General features: G+C 47.8%; 1 protein-coding gene across 17 annotated transcripts in view; it reads left to right on the top strand.

Moving 5' to 3' along the window:
• Positions 1-24037, top strand: part of MARK2 (microtubule affinity regulating kinase 2) — a 108943-nt gene that overhangs the window by 65732 nt on the left and 19174 nt on the right. For all 17 annotated transcript variants that reach the window (XM_083418744.1, XM_083418736.1, XM_083418732.1 and 14 more), the window contains exons 2-9: positions 7233-7412; positions 12210-12263; positions 17854-17902; positions 18289-18354; positions 20950-21020; positions 21323-21379; positions 21534-21770; positions 22195-22314. In XM_083418744.1, the coding sequence (XP_083274870.1) occupies positions 7233-7412; positions 12210-12263; positions 17854-17902; positions 18289-18354; positions 20950-21020; positions 21323-21379; positions 21534-21770; positions 22195-22314 (834 nt within the window). The remainder of the gene's footprint in view (positions 1-7232; positions 7413-12209; positions 12264-17853; positions 17903-18288; positions 18355-20949; positions 21021-21322; positions 21380-21533; positions 21771-22194; positions 22315-24037) is intronic.

Here is a 24037-nt window from a genome sequence, read left to right as displayed (position 1 = left end):
TAAAACTGCCTGGGTCACTCTGTAGCATGACTTTTGCTCAAAGTGAGATGGAAGTGCAACCCTACTGATTCTCTTGATCCCTCAATCAATCATGGTATCATTCTGGAGAGCTTGTCCAAATTATAGAATCCTAGAATCATAGAGTTGGAATAGACCACAAGGGCCATTGAGTCCAACCCCCTGCCAAGCAGGAAACACCATCAGAGCACTCCTGACATATGGTTGTCAAGCCTCTGCTTAAAGACCTCCAAAGAAGGAGACTCCACCACACTCCTTGGCAGCAAATTCCACTGTCGAACAGCTCTTACTGTCAGGAAGTTCTTCCTAATGTTTAGGTGGAATCTTCTTTCTTGTAGTTTGGATCCATTGCTCCGTGTCCGCTTCTCTGGAGCAGCAGAAAACAACCTTTCTCCCTCCTCTATATGACATCCTTGGGTGTGGGTGGCACTGCTCTTCTGTAGTTTTACTCATCTGTGTAGCAACTGCTTACAGAAAGTGGTGCTGTGGGTATCTCTGTAACTCCGTGGCATTCAGGCTTCAGGTAACATAAACATCAAACCACCAAGTGTGCTTACTGATCATAACATTTGGGCCTCAAGTCAGTACTTGAGAAAATAGTCTGATCCAGTTTGCGGTGTTTTGTGGGCTGCCCAATTTGGTTCGGGATCCATCAGTCTATTTCATTCCATCACCTCCCATTCACTCATAGGATTTGGGTTTTTGTTTTTTAAAGGCTGTAACTTCTCTTTGTTTTTGACCAAAGTCAATGGAATTTGCAGGTAAACTAGCCCATAGTTAATGAAAAAAGGCTACCAAATTGCAGGCAAATAGCTCAAGGGGATTTTGTACTAGCCATATTTTTAAAGTTGATTCAAGGTGGAGAGAACTAAAAGGGATTCATTTTTCAGATAAAATTATTCCCTCTGGTGTCTAAACATCAGTCACAGTGGAGTTTTCCCTCAACTCTCTTTCCTCTCTATTGTTTGCTCTCTGTTCCTTCACCACACAACCTTCATGCTATGGAAAGCTTAGGGATCTTACTTTCACTTTCTCTGCAACTTTTTGCTCTTGTTTGGATCACTAAAGCACCACAGGAGGTCTTGCTTCAACCTGTGCCACTCATACGGATTTCATTTTGCCTCTGACAAGCCGAGGACATCCCCCCCCCCCCCATACAGACATATCCCCAGGATTTGCCTGAATCCTGATGCACAACCCTGTACCACATTAGATCATTTAGTGATTTGGAATGCAGCTGGCACCTAACTCTATTTCTCTTATTTATCTAATTGGCTGAGATGGTGGGTATGCTAAATTAAATCCTAGGCATGCTAATGGGGTGGATGAAGGCCAATAAACTGAAGTTCAGTCCAGACAAGGCAGAGGTACTGTTAGTCCACTTTTGCACTGGTGAATGGTGTTCAACCTGTTCAGCAGGAGGCTATACTCTCCCCTAAAAGGGGAGCGGTTCATAGTTGAGGTGCTCATTGTTCCGTCTTTGTCACAATGCCCTCCGTGGCTCAGAGTGCCTTGTTCTAGCTGAGGCTGCTGCACCAGGCATGACTGTACCGGGACCAAAAGAGATCCTTGCTTCAGTGTTCCACGCCCTGTAAACCTTCTCTTTGGATTACTGCAATGTGTTGTGTCTGGGGCGGCCTTTGAAACTGGTTTGGAACGTTACACTGCTGCATAATGCCAGTGTGGGGGTAGTGCTACTCTCTCACAGGGCTGTGAGGATAATTGAAGTAATAAGGGGACAGGTGGGGGGGAAAAGACTACCTTGGAAAGTTTTCTTTTAAAAGCAGCTGTTTTAAAATTATGGGACAAAGATTAAACTCACCTTGACTCAAAACAAAAAAGTGCACTACCTCAGCCTGCTAAAGGAAGTGTTTGAAAGGAAATTGAAATACCTGCTTCAAACCCTCCACCTTCTTTTACTTGGAAGGAAAGCTGCAAGCAACAAAGGAAACTATTCACTAACGCTTTAAAAGGCACTGTTAACTGAGCCAATGTACCTTATCAATTAGGATTGTTGGGTTTGTTTGATCTGTATTTGTTTGTGCTTTTCTAAGCAAGGAGGGAGGGCAGAACCATGTTCAGCGCCACCTTGAGTTTCTTGGAGGAAAGATGGGAGAAATGTAATAAGCAGGTGCTATAAACATACTTAATACTTGCACTTACTGTATTTTTCGCCCTATAGGACGCACTTTTTCCCCTCCAAAAATGAAGGGGAAATGTGTGTGCGTCCTATGGGGCGAATGCAGGCTTTCGCTGAAGCCTGGAGAGCAAGAGGGGTCGCCATCAGAAACTTCGCGCTGGTCTCCCGAGAGCTACGCAGAGATGCCTACAGTCCCGGGCTTCGTGCAGTCCCGGACTTCGCGCCGGGCTCCCAAGAGCTGCACAGAGCTGTCTGCAGTCCCGGGCTTCGCACAGCTCTCCGCAAGCTTGGGGAGACCGGGGCTACTTCCCGCCAGGCTCCCTAGGCTTGCGGATAGCAGGCTGTTCTCGGGGCTGGGGTCGGGGGAAGCTCGGGCTTCCCCTGCACCAGCCCCGTGCCTGGGGGGGGAAATAATTTTTTTTTCTTTATTCCCCCCCCCCAAAAAAAACCTAGGTGCGTCCTATGGGGTGGTGCGTCCTATGGGGTGAAAAATACGGTATATCCCACCCACCAATTTCATGACGTTTACAAAACTGATAAATGCCTATAAAATAAAATCACAACAACATTTAAAATAGAGTTAAAATGCAAAAAAAAAAAAAAAATTTAAAACCCAGAAGCTTCAGAGTAAACGGCCTTCAATTCAGCATCACATCAGTTTCCAGCAAAAGTCTGAGAGAATTGGTACCTTTTTAATCCACATCAAAAGATGACCAGCTGAGGATGCCTGTTATACCTCAGGAGGGAGGGAATTCTGTGGCTGAAATGCCAGTCGTGGATAAGGCCCCATGCGATGTAACCACACACTGAGCCACATCTTATCAGCAGAACTATGTGAAAGGCATTTTCTGGTGATCTTAATGCACAGGCAGGCTACTACAGAGAGAGGGCCTCATTCATGTGCAGTATATGGATCCCAAGTTGTCATACATGAAAGTTAACACTTTTCAGTTCGGTTTGGTAATGTATAAGCATCCATTTTAGCATGAGAGAGAGAGCGCAAATTTATTACCATTAGAAAACATCAACCCCACAACATGGCTCTGCTGCTCTCTTGCAGGGATGGAGGAACTTGGTGACCTCCAGGTGATGTTGGACCAAAGAACCCATCAGTCCCAGGCAGCATGGCCAATCTTCAGCATCACCTGGAGGGAAATTGATTTCCCATCCTTGCTTTAACTTAGTTAAGGTGGCCTTTGCTTTCCATTTTCTGCCTGTGGGGCTCCCACTGCACTGCTCATTTCACAGAACCATCTTTTTGCTTGAGATTGGGAATGGGCAGAACCCCAGTGATAGGGCCCCAGATGTAATCGCCAGTAGTGTCTCCAGTCAGGGCTGGGAAAGTCTTCCTGTCTGAAACCCTGAAGAGCCACTGCCAGCCAGCCTAGACAGTATTGAGCTAGATTGACCAAAGGTCCGACTTGGTATAAGGCAGCTTCCTATCCCACCAGATCCCCTTTAGGATAACTTGTTTACGGTGTTAGAAACTTAGATATGAAACCTAAGAGCTAAATGGCACCTTAAACCTAGGTTATGGGCGCCACAATGGAATGTCTAGGCACACTTTTTTATTACAAGAATACAAAGCTGAAAATGAATGAACTGCAGCTAAAATACTATGTTCCTTTCACACATGGTCTAGTCCTTCCACTGCCCACCCCCCTAATATTCTTAAGAGGGTCTCTTCTCCATTCTTCAGAGAGTAGCTGGAAGTGGGGAGGCACAAAAAGTTCCTCCTTTCCTTCCACTCTGCATACAAGCCCTGGATTCTCCCTGCACCCCCTTTCCTTCACATAAATGTATCTTTTTGGCACCACAATTAGCACATATTAGCCTATACAACTGATGGCAGAGACACCCGCCTTGAGTGTCCAGTTCGCAAACCTAAGTCTTAAGGGTCCTTCAGTGATTCCACTCCAAAATTGGTTTTGATTTTAAGGATCACTGTGAGAGTCTGAGCTAGATAACACTTTAACATGCATTTCTTAAACCATCATAACTAACTGGCTAGTATATTTCAAATTAAAAGCAGAGCATACATTAAAAGTGCATTAAACAAGGCAACTGAAACTTAAACAAAACATGTTTGGTAGAAAAGAAAGGTCCCCAATCCATGCACGTTTTACTTGGGAGGAAGCCCCATTGAACTTGGTTGGGATTTACTTCCAAGTAACAGTGGCAATTTTAATCTGAAATCTTAGGTGCGGTACTGTGCCCAGAGCTCAGAAACTGCTTGTGTTTATGAAATTCCCTGTCACAAAACGCGCCCAGAACAATGAGAGTTTTGAATACTGCTTGTTTAGTGGCAGCCCACATTTTTATATCTATGGAATAGGTTCCCCTGAAGGTGCAGTCAGTGAAGTCCCCATGCCTCTAGTCCTGCTCTCAGGAGTCGAGATTTGGTTGTTGTCGATGTTTTGTGTTCCTTTTCCTCCTTCCGTACCCAGACGTGAGTGTAAATTATAAATGAGTGGTGCAGTGTTTGATTCTGCTCCTCCAGGGTGCCTTTTGGAATGGTGGCTCAGCTGTTGCAGTGAGCCCAAGAGAGCAACAGCCCAGAGTGTCCTTGGGAAAGCAAGCCAAATGTGGGGTGCAGGGCCAGAGCAGAAAGCATTTTTCCGTTTTGCCAGGCCTGTCTGCATTCTGCACATCTGCAGGCTCACTGCACAAAATTCAAGACCTGCTCCAAGGTGCAGAGATTTGCACGGCTGCATTTCAGTGGTCATGATTTTTAAACGGGTTGAAAATCTGGCCAATGGGAATGTTGTGGGCATGTTCAGCCTGGTCTCAATCAGGCACTTTTAAGTCATAGTCCAATTATCCTGTAACCACTTTAAAAAACCAACACCCCACCCCCACCCTGAAGTGTTGTGAGATGCTGTCCTCAGTCAACGTGCATGTTGTCAAGTCTGGGTGAGTCTTTGTGCTCCCTGCTACTTGCTGCAGCTAGGGCTCACCTCTCTAGTCACTGTCAAGTCAGGAATACTTCTTGCAATCAGTGGAGTGCAAGCAGAGTGCTGTTTCCTCTGCTAGGAAGAGTGCAAACAAATGCCCTGTGCCAGTGGCTTCACATAGGATGACAAAAAATGGAAGGAATCAAACACACTCATATAAAGTACTGTTGATTTTTGAAATTCTGTTGATTGTCTTTGAACTCTTTTCTTTTAGTGTGGTGGGTTCTAAAAAACCCACCCCAAAAAGCTAACTTCTGCCCTTGTGTGAGATGAAATTAGCTTGGGAGATGTTGCAAGCAAGTGCCTTGATGGGGGGCTCTGGACCCAAAGGTGTGGTTGGCAAGACCATCCAGAGATGGAGCTCTGGAGGTTTCAGTTTTGAGGACAGATTCGGAAATATGATTGGGGAGGAGATTGGTAGGTGGAATAGATGGGAGCGAAGATTGTTTTGGCTGCAAGCTCCTTAGGACTATCTCTCCTTTTCTTTTTACTTCTCTTGCTTTGTAAATTGGATGTGTGGAAGCACTTCTCCATGTTCCAATCCTAGGAAAACTTGCTTTACAGAGCCTTCTCTGTGGTGGCGCCTCTTGTGGAATACCATCCTCTTGCACACGCCAACATAGTTATTTTGACATCAAGTTAACACTTTGAAGATCCTCTTGCCAGTCAGCATAGGCGATGCTGAGCTTGGTGGAACAGTGGTCTCACTCAGGATATGTCAGTTTCCTAGGTTCCAGTATAATACAGTCCTCCATTCAGACCCATGAAGACTAGAATCTTAGTTTACTTTTGTGGGCCGGTCATAGCTCAGTGGTAGAGCATCTGGCAAGTGGTCCAAGGTTCAGTCCCTGGGGTCTCCAAGTAGGTCGGAGAGTGTCCCCTCCCTGAAACCCTGGAAAGCTGCTGCCAATCCGTGTAGACAGTACTGACTGTACATGGACCAGTGGTCTGACTCTGTATAAGGCAGCTTCCTACAATGCTGAGCTTGGTCTGTTGTTTTATCTCTGTATGCTGATTATTAATTTTGTGCGAACTCTGCCCTGGTATCTGTACTGATGAAGGACGGGCTGATAAATCCTTCAAATATATAAAGTAAAATAGCCTAGGGATAGGGAGCCTATGGCTCTCCCAGTGTTGCTGGACTACAGGTCCTATCATCCCTCACCATTGGCTATGCTGCCTGGGACTGATGGGAGCTGCAGTTCAGCATCATTTGGATGGCCACAGCTTCTCCATCTGTGGTATATTAGAGAATGGGAGCCGCAGCTCAGATACTTCTGGTTCACAGCTATGCCCTTGAATGGCCTGAACCAAATTTGCATGCTCTCAGTTTTATTTCCCTATATGTGAATTGGGGGTGATTATGGCAGGGTGAATGTGATAAGCAAGGTCAATGCTTATCAGGGGCACGGGACACACGGGCAGTGTCATTTCCTTAGGGGATGTGGCCTCAACTGCATGTTTAAACAACAACTGGGTGAGGCATCCCTTGAATTTCTGAGCATGCTCTGCTCATTGGCTTTCCATAAACCCTGCAAATAAGATCCTAGATCCTCAGTCAGCCTATATCTGCCTGAGGGTGTGTTGGAAATGGCTGTTTTGAGCTGTGATCCACAAAGAGGTCCAAGCAGTCAGCCTGTACAGCAGCTGTGCTCCCTTCCTCGAACTGATAGCATCCTGGATCTTTTCCCAGCTAGAGTTTTGGGTTTTGGGGTATCACCCCTGGATGCTACTTTTCAGCTGCCCAGCTGGTCATCTCATTAAATATACTGTGGGCAGCTTTGGTTAATGAGGGAGGTTTTGTAGGGTGATAGAGGGTAGGGTTGTGTCTACTTTATGGATTTTTAAAGTACAAATTCTGTGCCTAATAAATTTTGCAACGCAGTATATACATTGCACAGACTGAGCAATTTTCCCACATTCTTGTAGACTAGTAACTTTTGTGGCATTTTTGAAGGACTGTTGTTTATAAGAAGGTACTGGGTGACATTCTGTCTCTCTTTCTCTCATTCCAGAATGGGAATGGAAAGTGGGAAATGGGGAACTTTGACACTGAATAGAACTGCTTAAACATTTCAGAAACCAAACTTTTTTCTTTTCTTTTTTTAATTTCTTCTCAGCCGGCCTTGGGACATCCGGAGTCCAAGCCCAACACAAAGTCCAACATGCTACGAGGCCGCGGCCCAGTTACCTCCGCTGATGAGCAGCCACACATTGGGAACTACCGCTTGTTGAAGACGATTGGGAAGGGCAACTTCGCCAAGGTCAAACTGGCACGGCATGTCCTGACAGGGAAAGAGGTGAGAGAGGGGAAGCAAGAGCAATGGGGGGGGGGTCTTTTGCTTATGCAGGCAACCTCCAAAGATGTGAGGGAATGAGAGTCTAGTTCTCCAACCAACAATGCTTTTAAAAAGAGAGATGTGGGGAAATCAGATTCTGCAACCAGAAAAGCTGGCTTCTGGGTCCTGTCTCGGTGGTTTAGGGTAAAGCACAATTTTACTCAGATCTGATTATCATAGTTCTTAGTGTTGGGCCTGGAGTTTCTAGGCTCAGCTGGGGTGCAGAAGTAGGAGAGGGACAGGCCAATGAATACCTGGAGTGAACGGGTAAGAAGTAGAAAGGTTAAGAAGGGAAGTGGGGAGACACACACAAAATGTGTGTTTGTTGTGACAAACCTCCATAACCTTGAGGACTAGTAACTTGCATTACAAATAAGCCTCTCTTGTAACAGCAACAACAAAAGCCAAGGTTCTCAGGAGAGCTAGTTCTGCACTAGCAGTAATAATTAACACTTTTGTGGTGCCTTTTTGAGTGTTGAAAGAACTTGCCTTACATTATCTCCGTCCACAGAACAGGCCTGTAAGGTAGCACAGTGTTATTAACTGAAAAAAGATGGAATGGTTGAGGCTGAGAGGGGGTGGCCTAGTGAGCCACCTAGTGAGTTTGATGAGATTTAAAGGGATATATCTCCCATCCTTAGCTGCTGTGCTGCATCAGCACTCACTGCATAGTGATATATGTAAAGGGCCCTTTGCTTGTTGAGTCATGTATAAATTGATTTATAATCCTTCCTATCCACAAGGGCTCTGGGCAGATGACCTTTATAAGCACTGCGGCTTGGCCCCCAAGAGCCTCTTGAACGAGCATAAGGTGCAGTTAGTCAGTGGGGCCAGTTGTCACTGTCTCTGCTCCACCATTCTTCAACTCTGAAGAGGTCCCCTAACCTTCAGAAGCAGCTGGGTGGGTTGGGGTGGCATTCGTAGCTGCTGCAGCAGCAAGAGGAGGAGACAGGATAGCCCAATAGCACAAGTCAAAATCTCATTGTCATTCTTAGGTTTAAAGCCAGTACACTGCATCTTAAAAAAACAAATATTCTCTCTCACTGCGTATGGATTTTGTTTTGTTTCTAAAACCACATTTTAGCAGTAAAAACATACTACTGAAATAAAATCTTTATCTCCGGCCACTGAAGTGCCTGTCCAAATGAGAACCCCACTCCACTCTGAACCACACCAAAGTCATTGTACCAAAATAGCCTGCGCTGGTTTTCCTCTTGAGACGTTGGCATGCTGCGTCTACTGTACCACACTCCCTTCTGTTAGTGAAGCACTTTGAACATACCACACACCCCAAGCTTTACAGGGCTAGTTCTGAGGAACTAACATGCAGCCTTGAAAAAAAAAGCCAACTTTTCCATTTGCAAAGTTTTCAGATGCTCTCTACCTTCTCCTCCTGAGTATTTCAGCCAGTGTGGGGAGAGTCTGCAGTCCCCCCTTCCCACTTCTCATCAAGATGGAATCTGCTGCCCTGTGGGGCAGACAGTTTTCTGGACTCTTGGTTATTTTTCCAAGCAGCTGAACTCAGCTTCCTGGAAGCTTGTAAGCACATGCTGCAGGCAATTCTCTGATGAGGATCCTTGAGGGAAATACCTGCTTCCACTGAAGAGAGCAGGAGTGGCTTGGCTGAAGCTGACCTGCCCACCTTGTTTGTTCTTCCTCTACTAAATCACGTCCTGCATTCTTGTCTGAGGTCCCTGGCGACTCGGTGCCATACATATGGAAGGCTCTGCATGAGGAATAGCCAGTTCTTTCCCCTTCTGGCTGAGTTTTCGCACATAGCATGCGATAAGGGCCATACTGGCACCTTTCCTGCCAGGACAGGCACTCAGTGATGTAACAGGCAGGAAGGGCAGGCTGCGGGAGGCCTGATGGGAAATAAGGAAGAAGCCAAATGGCTTCATTAGGCGAATTGTAGCTTAGACTAAGCACCAGGCCCCAAGCTTTGGAGAGGAGGAAGCCTGAGATGTTTGGCTGCTCCTGATTATTAAGGGAAGGGCCATAGCTCAGTGATGGAGCACATGCTTTTCATGCAGAAGCTCCCAGATTCAGTACCTGGCATTGCTAGTAAATATTCCTGTCCAAAACCCTGGAACACTATGGCTTGATTCTGAGCCAGATGAATCAGTGGTCTGACTCCATATTCTGCTGCATGTGTAGACTAGGCCTCAGATTAAAGATTGTATTCAGTGTTTGTTGTATTCAGAGTAGACCCATTGATATTTATGGACATGATGAACTTAGATCAATTAATTTCCATTGGCTATAACCCTAAAGGCTTTCTGTTGGCTTAAAGTCTTAGCAGTGAGTGAAACCACAGATACTCAACTTTTGGAGCTTGCCAGTTAGATTCCTGCAGTTCCTGGTGCCAAACATCCACCCACCCACCATTTCTTTAAGGGGGAGTGAGTTGTAGGTGCATCCGCTTCCTCATTCCCATCTTAAAGCAGCTTTTGAGAAATTCTAGTTGCTGATCAGAGCTTTCCACAACTGACTGGTCATGTCTGATACAGCTCTGAAGTTACACTGGGGCGCCTAGTTTCGTACCTAACAGGGCTCTTTTAACTAGTGACTTCATCACGCCTCTCTCTCTTGCCCTAGCGTCATGGAATGCTGTTCCTCCTGAATTTTTTTCCTAGGTGTAGCATTTGCCAGAATCTCTCTCTCTCTCAAAAAAAAAAAAAACAACAACAACAACCCAGGCTTTTAGTCCTCTATTTATGGAGGTACTTTAAAAGGCCTGCAGGGCAGTGGTTGCAAAGGGCCTGTCATTTCTGTAATTTGCACGACTGTCTGTTACTCCTGTGCATCCTTCACATTGCATCTTCCTGCTTACACCCCCTCCCCCCCATCACCACTGCTCTGTTTTGTCACAGGAGCACAGAATTCTGTTAAAAATGTGAAAGGTTGTGTTTTGGAGTAAACTATCCCTAATCAACTAGCTTTGCACATGCATTTTAATTGACTTTCAGGGTTTTTAATTTTTAATTTTGATTTTTTTATTTTTTTGTGGTGCATGATTAGGGATTCCGTGAAGTGGAATCAGAAGTCTTTTAAATGCAGGGGGGTGAGCTTGCCAGGGGAAACTGGAGCACTGATATTGCTTTGAGTCCCTGTGCTCGTTACAATCATTCCCTGCCACTTGACAAGAGCTGCAATTACCAGCCTTGTTCCGATCGACTGGAGTTGCAGCTGGCCTGGTTCCATCTCTTGTTTTGCGGGTTTCTGGCTATGGTTCTCTTAATGCTCACTCACACACCATCCCCAAACCCAACTAATTGAAATTACATAGGATTGTGGCATGTTTGATCTATGAGCACCATAGGAAGCTGTCTTGTACTGAGTCAGACCATTGGCCCATGTAGCTCAGTACCGACTACACTGACTGCGAGCAGGTTCAGACATTGTTGTCTGCCAGGTCTGCCTTGGAGATGCAGGCATTTCTGTTTCGTAAATGTAAGAATTGCCCTTGCTGGCTGACGCAAGGCCCATCTATTTGAACATCCAGGGCAGGACCCTGGACTTGAGAGACGTCAAGATGGAAGGATATAGCTTATATGCTGCCGCCCAGCTTCTAACACCCCAAAACCCCTAGTGGTGACAGCAGCAGGTTCTGGAAAACTGAGCTGCCTTTCTGTACATGCAAGTCTGTTCCTTGATAGTGTCTCTAGATCAGTGACCCGTGAAAAGATGTTTAGGAGACTGAAATTCTGCCTTGTGTCTTAATTGCCCGTCCTTGTAACAGCCTGCCTAGAGAGCAATAGCTGTGCAGGCAGCCATTTAGCAAGTGGTGTAATGGGGAGTGTTTTGAACATCCACCCACTCAAGACAATACATCTCCCAGAGTGTCTTATTAGCACAGTGTCTGGGGAAACTGCAGCGGAATGCACCATGAGCCTTCTCTCTCTCTCTCTCTCTCTCTCTCTCTCTCTCTCTCTCTGTGTGTGTGTGTGTGTGTGTGGCTGCTTTAGGCTTCAAACAGTCATTGCAGAATGATTTCCCCTCCTAGATGGAACTGTCCATGTAAGGGCCAATGTGATGTCACGGCTGAGGGTGTGAGGACCTGGATCAAATGTTGCCTTGGCCACAAACCCCTGAGATGGCTTTAAGTCAGCTGCACTCCTCTGCATCATGGGCACAATTGTGCTATTGCTGATGCAATGTTGCTTGCGAAAGCACTCTTGAACGCTCAGGGAAAATGCTGTGTAAATATGAAGAAGCACTGTGTCCTTGTAGCTACAGGGTTTGGGTTTAAATCTCCGCCCGCAGAGAAGCTTGCAGCTGACCTTCAGTCTTGGAGAGGGCAGGAGGTATAAGAAAAATAATAAATAGGAATAAGTAATCAAACAAACACTTTACTGATTCCATCTCTGAACCAAGCCCAGGTGGCCATGCAGTGTGCTGACCTGGTCCTGAAGCAGCTACCAACATTCTGCACTAAGACCCCAAAACTGTGGAAAACATTTGCAATCAGGGTTAATAGCCAGCCTCCTGAATGATTAGCTCCACTCTGATAGCATTACTGTTACACTTGACCTGTGTCCAGAAATGAGCTTCCAGAGTGACTTGGGTTCTTAAAATTCTTTTTTAAAAAGCTAGGGATGCTTCAAAGAAGCCCCTGTGTTCAGATACACTGTTACAGCTCACATACATGGCAGCGGCAATGGTGTTGTACCATTGAGAATTAGCAAATGCCCAGGACACCTGTTATGCATCATTTACATCAATTAACATGACCTTTCTTTGTGTCCTTCCATCCAGGTGGCTGTGAAAATAATTGATAAGACGCAGCTGAACTCCTCCAGCTTACAGAAGGTAAGAAGTGTGTGGGTAGTTTTAATTTTTATACACTTAACTGAGGATCTATGGTCTGAAGCTCAACATCAAAAAAAACGAAGATCATGGCCACTGGTCCCATCACCTCCTGGCAAATAGAAGGGGGAGGAAATGGAGGCAGTGAGAGATTTTACTTTCTTGGGCTCCATGATCACTGCAGATGGTGACAGCAGTCACGAAATTAAAAGACGCCTGCTCCTTGGGAGAAAGGCGATGGCAAACCTAGACAGCATATTAAAAAGCAGAGACATCACCTTGCCAACAAAGGTCCGTATAGTTAAAGCCATGGTTTTCCCAGTAGTAATGTATGGAAGTGAGAGCTGGACCATAAAGAAGGCTGATCGCCGAAGAATTGATGCTTTTGAATTATGGTGCTGGAGGAGACTCTTGAGACTCCCATGGACTGCAAGAAGATCAAACGCATCCATTCTTAAGGAAATCAGCCCTGGGTGCTCACTGGAAGGACAGATCGTGAAGCTGAGGCTCCAATACTTTGGCCACCTCATGAGAAGAGAAGACTCCCTGGAAAAGACCCTGATGTTGGGAAAGATGGAGGGCACAAGGAGAAGGGGACGACAGAGGACGAGATGGTTGGACAGTGTTCTCGAAGCGACAAACATGAGTCTGACCAAGCTGCGGGAGGCAGTGGAAGACAGGGGTGCCTGGCGTGCTCTGGTCCATGGGGTCACGAAGAGTTGGACACGACTAAATGACTAAACAACAACAACTGAGAATCATTGTAGGATTGTGTGGCACTCTTTTGCTATCTCATTGGGTTTGCTCTTGTGAAACTGCTCACTCTTTGTTCCACGTACTGAGAGAGTAGGGACTTTGTATTTATTTGTAAATGCACGAAAAGATTTCATGCTGGTTTGGTGTTTGATGAAGTCTCTGTCCGTGATAGGCTGAGGTTTCCATGATGTCACAGAATGGCTGAGCATTGGAGGCTCTGACTGCCATTGGCTATTGGGCAGCTTTGGAAAGGAGTGCTGGAGTAGAAGAATCCCGGGAGAAATAGAGGAGAGATGAGAGATACATGTGAAAATGTCCAAAGCTTGGAGCTCTGCATAAACATCCTGTCTCTGGGGAATGTCCAGTCCTGAAATTGGTGATCTGCTGACAACCTAGGATTCCCTTTCTTTTCTCCCAGCTGTCCAGACCCACTTCGTTCTCTTTTTTTTCTTCTTGCCTTCAGCATGCTTCCTGCATCCTCTCCCTCTCTCCTTCATGATTCTTTGCCCAGGGCAGTGAAGCTCCCACACCCAAGACTAGGCACCCCCTGACAGCATTGCCCCATATATGCTGGGCTGGATCCTTATCACCCCGCATCTTTTCTGGCCCTGCATTTGGCATCACATATGGTGTCATGCTTAGGCCAGGTGAGTCTGACTTGACCAAAAGAGCCTGGTGGGCCATATAGGGGTGTGTGGTGGGCTTAATTGGGGGGCAGAGATACACATCTCCACCCTATATCAAAACATTTAACCCTGTACAGATGGCAAAGGCTCTGTTTACCTTTTTTCCTCCTCCCTGCATTGGGGAAAACTGTTCAGCCTGATAAAAGATAAGGCCAGAGAGCAAGCAATTCAGCACAGACTTATCTGTCCTCCTCCACCTCCTCTCCCCATTTCTCTCCATCTGCACCCTTTATCAGCCCAGAGAAGCATCTTAGCTGCTGCTCCCCTACTTGGCTGCCCTTTGATATAATCCCCCACCTCTCATCAGAGTTGGGCTTGTGTCTGGCTGAGACCCGACATTAGCCTCGCCGTGTCCCCACAGTGGTGTGCGCACAGCCTGCAGACATTGCACCTGTCAGTAGCAGCAGCAGCCAGTGGCTAAAGTGATGACCGCAGAGCCAGTTGGACTTTGGGTCCTGTTTGTTTCCGGGCCTGACACAGGCAGCCAGTCCCACTGCGACTCTGCTTGTCAGTGGCAGCAGCAGCTGCTGACGCGGCCTTGTAAACAAAAGGCTGAGCGAGCCAGCTGGGTTTTCTGTTTCTGCAGCAGCTCCCTGGATCTCAGAGCAGAAGCTTCCCTCTCCAGCCCAGATTGCCTTCCCACCTGCTGAAGCTTTCAGCACTGCCTTTCAGCTTGCTGGTGGCTGAAGGTGGTGCTTGACCTCTCTTTCCCCGGCAGCAGACCAGCATGGAATTGCTTCCCTTGAGCAGTTTGGTTCTGCTTTGGAGGCTTCGTGGTGGTGGCTGGCTTGCCAAGAGAAGCCCGTTCAATCCACAAGAGGCTGGCCCTCGCAACAGCTAAAAGAGACCACAAAGTGACCAACCCCGTATGCTGTGACTGCAATTGAGAGCAAACTTGAAGCAGCAAAAACATTGCAAGGAGAATAAACTCCAGGAGGGTCAAAGGTTTTTCTCCCAGCCTTCACCAGTGACCAAATTTATGGGCATTGCATGCCAATCCCAGTGCTTGGAAGTGTCCTGCTGAGAATAGCTCTGGGGTATTAGTTGAGGCTTTAGGTTTCTAGTGGCAGCTGTATTGTAAACTTCAGAGCATGGCCTCCCCATGTGAAGTGCTGTTATTCTGAGGATTTTTGCTTCCTCTCTTCTCCCTACCTCTTAAAAAAAGGTTGTTTATCCCTTCTAGTTCACAGAGTGCACCCAGAGCTAGTGGCTGGGCTGTGGGTCAGTATAGTTCACTGCCCCTTATCCTGACACTTGTGTTGCTATTAACAATTGCTTGCAAAAATTTCTAGACCACCAACATTAAGAAAAAATACCATGGAGGTTCACATTATAAAATCAATAATAAGATTATGTTCCTGAAACAATTGCAGACACCCCCCTCTCTCCATTTCTTCCCTACTTTTGTCTTGATCTCTGTCCCACCCACCACCCAGCTTAGGATGGGATAAACTATACCATATTTTGTCTGAAAAAGGCATTTTGTATAAAAAGACTCAGTAATGAAAAATAAAGAGAGATCAGGTTGCATATCTTCTTACTTGTTCCTTTAAAATATTTATAATCTACTCTGCTGTCCATTGAGATCTGCAAGGTAACATGATGACCCTTTCAATTTTGCAGGATTTTGCCTGCTTCTAGGCCCAAACCATCCCTGCTTCAGGTGAATGGTTTGCTCTCACTCCCTCAGCCAGCACAGGAGAGAGATGCATTACTGAAGGCTGGAGATGGCAGCTTTCTTTCTTTCTTTCTTTCTTTCTTTCTTTCTTTCTTTCTTTCATGCTGCTCTGTTGGTAGCAAGGTAGCCGTCCCCATGTTGCTTCCCAAATGTTCCTTCTGCTGTTCCCACCGCAGGCGCCTGGACTGCGTAGGTGTCACAAGCACATGGACTCCTCCACGAGAGGAAGGAATGTTGCTGCAAAGATAAATCCCTTCTCTCTCTCTCTCTCTGTCAGCTGCAATGGGTTTTTCTCAAAACCCTTCCCCCGAAAGAAACCCTTTATAGCTTTCTTCCTCAGGATGATGGATGGGGACCAGCATGCTCAATGTGCTTGAGAGAGGATGGCTGCCCAGGAGGGCAGTTCCTGTTTGCACTGGTGTGGGCTCACTTGAAACAGTTCAGGCCTTCCTGTGGTTAACCTCTCGCTGGTTAGCAACCATCTTGCAAACATGCCAGTCATTCCCCCACAGTGCTGCTCTGCAGACCGGGAGGTGCCTTGAAAGGCATCATTGCAACTGCCCAGGTGGGTGGGGGAAGAGTGTGGAGCTGGTGCTTATGCTGGGCCTTAGGCAAAGTGTTGTTCAAGTTAGGCAAAATCCTGGAGGATAAGGCTTCTGTCAGTGGCTGCTGGCCACAACGGCTGTGTTCTCTCTCCACTCTCAGAGGCAACCGGTTGCTGAGAATCATAAGTGGTGAGAGTCGTTGTTGCACTAGGGTCTTGCTTGCATGTGGTTGGCCACTTTAAGAACAGAGTGCTGGTCTAGATGGGTCTTTGGCCTGGTCCGGTAGGGATCTTCAGCTTCATAATCCTCTATCTCAGTGCCACAGGCCCCACCCAAGCGGCCAGATTTCAGCCAATCGGGAAAACGTCTCATATGTGCAATGTTCTGTCAACACCTCTCAGCTGCATCCCCCTCTTGAGCCAAAAGTGCTTTCTGCTTACATTGGTTGGGCATCCGGTGCGCCTGGCCCAGAAGCCTCCTTGCTGGCAGCCTGGGCAGACATCTGCCTGTCTAGTGGGTTGCCAGCTTTGCCATATCTCCCAGACGCCTCCTCCTCGCCTTCTTGGTTTCAGAAGTAATTTATAGAGCTCTTCCCAGGAACGGTCATTGGGGATCTCACCAGCTACTTAATTGCTGTGGACTCAAAGCCGAGGGAACTGAATCATTGGAAATCCAGCAGGGCCAGGCAGGCAGTGTCTAGGGTCTTGGAGAAACTACTCATGCAGCCAGTGTGCTTGTAAGGTTCCTCCTTCTCCCAACTATGCTGTGTGGGGTTTTTTTTTACCTGTGTGTGCATAAGCTCTGCAACTCCATCCAAGAGCACGGAAGCTAAAATGCAGCCCTCAAGGTTGCAGGATTGAGGTGGAGCTATACTGGGAGTCAGGGCAGAGCAGGGTGCTGACCCCTCCCCAAGATTGGGATGGTTTTTCATCTTCAGAGCCCATCGCTATCTTGTCCTCCCCTCACATGTCAGAGTCCTCAACATCTAGGCACACAGGTTAGGAACTGGGGCGGGGGTGGAAGCCGGCAGCTGGAATATCCATCTGCCTCCAGCTTCTGGACCAAGGCAGGATCTGAGCTGTGAGCTGGTAGTGGTGTTTTTCCCCAGCAGCAAAGGGATTTATTTGCCTGAACAGCTGCTCCTGGGCTTGGGAGGGTGGGGGTCTTCCCTCCTGCATCAGCCCAAGCATCTGTTCCTTGCGCTAAGGAGATGAAGTGTCACAGGAGACCCGCCCTTTAGGGCTGCAGAGCCAACTGCCTGACGTTCGCCAACCAGATCCTGAGCAGAAAACCCTTTTCTCCCCACCCCCGCCACATCCTTTTATAAATAAAGGAAATATTATAGGGAAGTTACACTCCTTATTTATCATAACTGTGTTGAGTTTGAACCTGGCCCCTTCGATCTCCTGTCTCAAGCCGATGCCGGCCGGGGGTGGGGGAGAGCTGTGTGTTCGCCACCCCCACCTATCCCTCCGGCTCAATTATTAGCGGCTTATTACCCAGGCTCATTGCAGGCAATCGGATTGCCTTTTTTTAATTAACAGATTACTGTAACACATTATCCTTAAAAAATGTCTAATCCAAGGAGAACAAAGATTGGGGCAAGGTTGTGGGAGGGAGGGCAGGTTCTGACCAAGCTTGAGGTTTTGGAGAATGTGGTATTTGGCAGTTTTTTGGAGTGTAGAGCGGACCTCCAAAGGCCACCCCATTTAGCCACTTCCTGCAAGGTCGGAGCATCCGGCCAGTTGCCCCAGATGTCTTTAAGCCAGGCTTTTCCCAATCTGGGGCTGATGCAAGTTGTACTTCACAGCATCAGGCAGCTGCCAGGTTGGGAAAGGCTTAAGCCAAGGGGCATAGGACTGTTTGTGCCTGTGTAAATCCACCTGCATTGATCCTTCTGTTTCTGCTCTGCTCTTCTGTTTCTGCAGCTCTTCCGGGAAGTGCGAATAATGAAGGTTTTGAATCATCCTAATATAGGTGAGCCCCCTTCCATTCCCCCTTCCCCTCCCTTTTGCCACTGGATTTTGATGTACTTAAACAGTATATTCTGACCTGTAAGGCACTTAATTTCCAAAAGGGTAATTGAGAGAGAGTCCCCGAGGCTTTCCTACCTCTGTGGCAATTCTTCTGAAAGCCTTTAAGTGAGTGGCTGTTGCTGCTTCGTCATGCGGCAGTGAATTCCACACATTAATTACCTCTAATGTTCAGGAGTGCTTCCTCTTTGTCTGCACTGAACGAACTGCCAGGCCATTTCATCACGCAGGAGAGGGGAAGAGCACTTTCTCTCTGAGCCTTTTGTAATTTTTTGTAGTCTGCCTCCGCCTTCCCCGCCCTTAAAAGTCTTCTGTCCTCTTGTCTTGCAGTTAAATTATTTGAAGTAATAGAGACAGAGAAGACACTGTACCTCGTCATGGAGTATGCCAGTGGGGGTGAGTGTTTGATCTGAAGCCTCTTTGAAAGACACGTTGTGGGGAACCTTATTCCAAGAGTCTACGTGGTGTATTTCAATATATTCGTAGCTTACTTTCCCCAGATTGTGCTGGACTGCGGCTTCCATCGTCCTCATCCAGTTGAACCCGGTGGTCAGGGATTATGGGAGTTGTAGGTTAACATCATTTGGGGGCCCAGGTTTAAGAACAATGGCGTATTTGGTTTCAATTGTCGGACTGGGGTGACCAAGGTTCAGATCCTCAGTCAGCCAGGAAGCTCATTGGGTGACCAGTCTCTTTCTCACACACACACATACTCTCTCTGACCTACCTCATAGGGTTGTCAGGAGGATAGAATGGAGGGGCTTCTCCTGAGCTCTTTAAATAAAGAATGAGATATATCCCTAGATCTGTCATATTCTTCTCCCAGTTCTCCCCTTTTGGCCCAGAGACAGAAGAAGAATCACAGGGTGGGGTCACCTTCTCCCTCATCACATAATTTGGGAGGTGAGACATGTATCCTGTGACATACTAGTTATAGAATGGAAGGTGCACTGAGTCAGGTCAGTGACCCATCTTAGCTCAGGACCATCTACTTAACTGGCAGCGGCTCACCAGGGGGCTTTCCCCCCATAGACAGCAAGGTGTGCACTGATAGTGTTGTATGCCATTTAGTACAGTGTTTGAACAGTAAGTACATGCAGGCACACCTCATCTTATTGCACTTATTGCAGCTTATTTCAGGCACAGCTACAGGCAGCTTGGCTGCTTCCAGGAGAAGGAAGCCCCCTGCCGCCGTCACCCCTCTCCTGGCCATGGGAGTAGAGCTGGCTAGGGCTGGAGATGGGTTTTCCCCGTCCCGCCACTGCAGTCAGGTGGACCTGGCTTAATAGACTGCAGTATAGTGTAGTCATAAGTTTTGTATGCCCTGGGAAACAAAATTGTGTGGCTCACTTTATTGCGATATTTGCTTCATTGCGGCGGTCTGGAACCAAACCCGCAACATCTCCGAGGTGTGCCTGTAAATGTTCTAAATACCACATCCTAGAGGGTTTTTTTGAAAGTGCCTATCTGTGGGTAAGTTTTATCTCCCTCCTCTCTTTCTTCCCCCACCCCTGGTGACTCTTGACAGCAGCTTTGCCGAGTTTAAGGGTTGCCCTTTTTTTTTTAAGCAGGCTCTGAATCTCTGGAGGCAATCTTGCCAGTTTTGTGCAAATGTCACGCGGTCTGTTGGGAAACACAAAGGCCTTTAGAAATGCCATTGCCATTACTGGTGGGCCCTAGACAATTGCAGGAGATGGACAGAACACATCCTACTCACCAGGCAGGCAGTGCCTGGAGACAGCCGTCCGTGGGGCATGACTCTCTTTCAAGATGAAGCTGTAGTGACTTATGGAAAGACTCATTGTAACATCGGAAGCCGCCTTATACCAGCCTCGACTATGTGGGGCTGTCTAGCCCAGGGCAGGGTCCCTGGCAGAGAAAAAGTGTCTCTCCCTTTACCTGATACTTTGAACCTGGGATCTACTTCATGCCAAGCCGGTGAATGCTGCTTCCTTCTTTGGAACATAGGCAACTGCCCAATACCATGCCAAACTATTTGTTCATCCATCACAGTCAACTGTGGGAGGAATTCAACATTCCGCATTTCCAGTCACTCTGTCAGCATAAGCATGTCAGCTTGCCAGACAGAACCACCTTCCCTCTCCTCCCTGCTCCCCATATGCTGGTCTGGGGTTTCACCTGACCCCCACCCCAAGCCAATTTCATGGGTGCATGGGGGAGGAGATGGGGGGAAGCCCCATTGTGCAAACCATTGCTCAGGGTTTCCACTGGGAGAACTCATTAGGTGAATCTTGCTCTCTGACTGGCAGTGGTTCTCCAATTGTCTCGTGCAGAGAAAGGTCCTTCCCCATCACCTGCTGCCTTCCTATTTAATTGGAGATAATGAGCGTTGAACCTGCCACTGAGATCTTGTCCCTTCCTTAGAACACAGCCTTGGCCTGGTATTTACCTGTCTATCCCAGTACTCTGAACAGCATTTCACTAGGGCGGGCATCCCCAAACTCTGCCCTCAAGCTGTTTTGGGACTACAGTTCCCATCATCCCTGACCACTGGTCCTGTTAGCTAGGGATGATGGGAGTTGTAGTCCCAAAACAGCTGGAGGGCCGAGTTTGGGGATGCCTGCTCTAGGGTCTGTAACAGAGCAGAGGCTTCCCCAGCACTTACTGATTCTTCAAAAACACACACACACAAAAAAGTGACTGGGATTGAATCCAGGGTCTTGCTCATGTCAAGCAAGTGTTCTACTACTGAGCTATGGTGAGAGAAGTGGCTGAGACTTCTGAAAAGTACAGCTGGACTGGTGTGCTCTGCTCCTCCAGGCCCAAGTGGAATCTGCTCCTAAGTTTTGTTATTCTCGGTGATGGCAAAAAATGGGGGTGGGGGGTAGAGGAGGCACAGGATGGAGGGCAATGTTCTAAGTCCTTTCCTCTGACATCCCCCCCCCAACCTCAGCACACACACAAGCTCAGCGTCAGACTTTCAGCGAAACTCCCAAGTAACATTATGCTTCCCTGTTGCGCCCCCTGCAGGTGAGGTGTTCGACTATTTAGTAGCCCATGGAAGAATGAAAGAGAAAGAAGCACGGGCAAAATTCCGACAGGTTGGTGCTGCACCCTTCTTGAACTGCGGGAAGCAAACAGTGTTTATAGGGCCCCAGCAGCTGCCCAGCAAATATGAAAGTGGGGCTTGATGCTTTCTGTGGTGAAGATCCATGTAATTCCATCCCCCGCCCCCCAGCAGTTCTATTATTCACACACAGCCCACAGGCATATGGGGATACATTGCAGAAAATCGATTCCTACACTTCTGGGGACTGTGATTAAAGGGCACTGCATCTGGATTGCGTCTGTCATGAAGCAACACAAACCTCCCCCCTGACCTCTCTGTCCTCTTGTCTTCCAGATAGTTTCTGCTGTGCAGTACTGTCACCAAAAATTCATTGTACATAGAGACTTGAAGGTGAGTATAAATGCTGAAAATGCTTCTGGGGCAAGAGTGTGTAAAGCTCTTTGTTTACCCTGTGCAAATGCTGGATTTCCCGTTGGAGGTAAAACGTGGTGTTGTTGGCCCGTTGGCTTCCCCAGCCTGACTTGCCTTTCGCCTCCCTTTGCAGGCAGAGAACCTGCTCTTAGATGCCGACATGAACATTAAAATTGCAGACTTCGGTTTCAGCAACGAGTTCACGTTTGGCAACAAGCTTGACACCTTCTGCGGGAGCCCCCCGTACGCTGCCCCTGAGCTTTTCCAGGGCAAGAAGTACGACGGCCCCGAGGTGGACGTCTGGAGCCTAGGGGTTATCCTTTACACACTGGTCAGCGGCTCCCTGCCCTTTGACGGGCAGAACCTCAAGGTAAGGGAGTTGTGGAGGGCGAGGAGAATGGTTTACAGCCTCAAGAGGTTGGCAGCATAATTGCAACTTGAGGCTGGCTATCCCTGTATTGAGGGAACAACCTCTGTGGATTCCCAGTTGTGTCAGTCAGACTGAAGTTGCCTCGGCAATGGACCAGAGCCACCCAAAGGCTTCAGGGCCTTCCAGTATCTTCACTCCCTTCTGTGCATGTGTGTTAGGATCAGGGCATCTTCCCTTAGAACAGGTATAGGGAGCCTTTTGCTCTCCAGATGTTGCTGAGCTATCTCTCTTGGTCACTGGCCATGCTTGCTGTAGCCAATGCAAATTGTTGTTCTGCAACATCTGGAGGGTCAAGGGCTCCCCTGCACCTGCAATTGAGTTACGTGCGGAATTGCTGCTCATTCCCTCCCCTTTCCCTCTGCAGGAGCTGCGAGAACGGGTCTTGAGGGGGAAGTACCGGATCCCCTTCTACATGTCCACGGACTGTGAGAACCTGCTGAAAAAATTCCTCATCCTCAACCCTAGCAAGAGAGGCACTTTAGAGGTGAGGAGACAGGACCGGGGACCAGGTGGGCTGGGCAGGAGGGAGGCCGGCATCCGCTTGTGGAATCGTACACCACACCACCCATCATTTTGGAGTTCCTACTGTCGTGCCATCTAGTCATAGGACGGTGCCTTCTTCCAAAGCGGACCATTGAGCCGTCAAGTCCAGTATTGTCTCTACAGACTGGCAGAACTTCTCCCAAGGTTTCAGGCTAGGAGTCTTTCCCAGTTCTGTTCAGAGTTGCCAGGGATGAAACCTGAGACCTAGCTTGTTCTCACTGGTGAAATAGTAGCAGTTTTCCATACAGGGCAAGACAGGTCCCTGGGCAGCTTCCGGTGGATTCTGCTGACTGAGCTATGGAAGATGCTGCCTCAGCAAAGGGCCAGAGTCAATCCCAAGACTTTAGAAGGCTGACACAGCCTCCTTCTAGTGGTTCCCCACTCCGATTAAAGCTATCTAGAATTGGGACACGATTCTGTGGCCACATGCTGCTGGGCAGCTGCTGAGCAAGAGATGTTACAAGGGACTCATCCCTAGAGTTTGAAGGTGATGGGAGAGCCAGGATGGGAGAGCTGTTGTAGGCTGCTGAGGGGTCCCTCCCCCAAGTGGGGTGATTTGTGAGCTATCTGAATCAGTCCTCCTGGGGCAACACTGGGGTTTGGATGCCAGGGACATGAGAGGACTTACTGAATGCAAAATATGTGCTGTCATTGCCTTAAATCAGTAGTTTTGGCTAGACCCCCCTCAGTTTGGAACCCATTCCCTCCTGCCCTGCCTCCCCACCCCACCCCAAAAAATAATAAAAAAAATCTGAGAAATATGTGAAGACTTCCTTCTTTGGATGCCTTTAAGAGATTCTCTCCCTTTCTCTCTCTGATGAGATCCTGTCCCAAATACTTCTGCTTCATTCACCCATTAATGCTTTTCAGTTTGCACTCTTGGAAACAAAGATAACAAAACCAGTTTCGGTGTATACGGAAAACGTAATGTGTGAATGTACCCTTTGACAGTATTTGGTTAAGCAAGTGTATTTTGGGCAGTTGCTTAACCAACTCTGAATCCAGGTTTTGCCCTTGATTTTTAAGTCTTACAATTGTGCCAGCGCTGTCTCAGTTTTTAGAAGGCGTATCCAAGCCCATGCTGGTAGAAAAGCCCTGTCCTTGCAAGCAGTGCGCGGTCTTGTTTGTTTTCAGTTTTATTTTCCAAAAGGCGGTTTTCCTTGCCTCCAGTGCTAGCGTGAAGAGGGCCTGGTTCATTTCCCAGCGGTTGGCTCCTGCCTTTGTCTGGCTGGGCTGCAGTGCCCCCTGCCATCCGAAACTGCCTTTCTGCGTAGGCAAGTAATTAAGAAGCCCCGCCAGCCATTCTCTTGAATAGGAGAGGGAAGTTCCTTGCTGTCTGGTGCTGGAATGCCATGGCCCCTGCTGCTCTCTGCCTGCAAGCAACAATTTTAACTGTGGGCTTCAGGGATGCAGAAGGGGAAGTGCAGGGAAGAGTGCATTAAGGGGGGCAGTTGGGGTTGTGCTCGGGTGTGGGCGGAGACAAGGCAAGACACATACACACACGCATGAATACACACACACACACACACATACACACACACACACCCTCCGTTCTCTGTGATACACAGAGGGAGGGTGCTGTGTTGATTTCATGCCAGAGGCAAGGAGAAGGTCTTGGCAGATCACTGCAGCAGCAAGCTGGGGTTTCCAGTCAACGGTGCAAA

Source organism: Podarcis tiliguerta (assembly GCF_965153285.1).
Source record: "Podarcis tiliguerta genome assembly, chromosome: 16".
Lineage (NCBI taxonomy): Eukaryota > Metazoa > Chordata > Lepidosauria > Squamata > Lacertidae > Podarcis > Podarcis tiliguerta.
The sequence above is the reverse complement of the archived record's forward strand: the minus strand, read 5'-3'. Positions and strand labels throughout refer to the sequence as shown.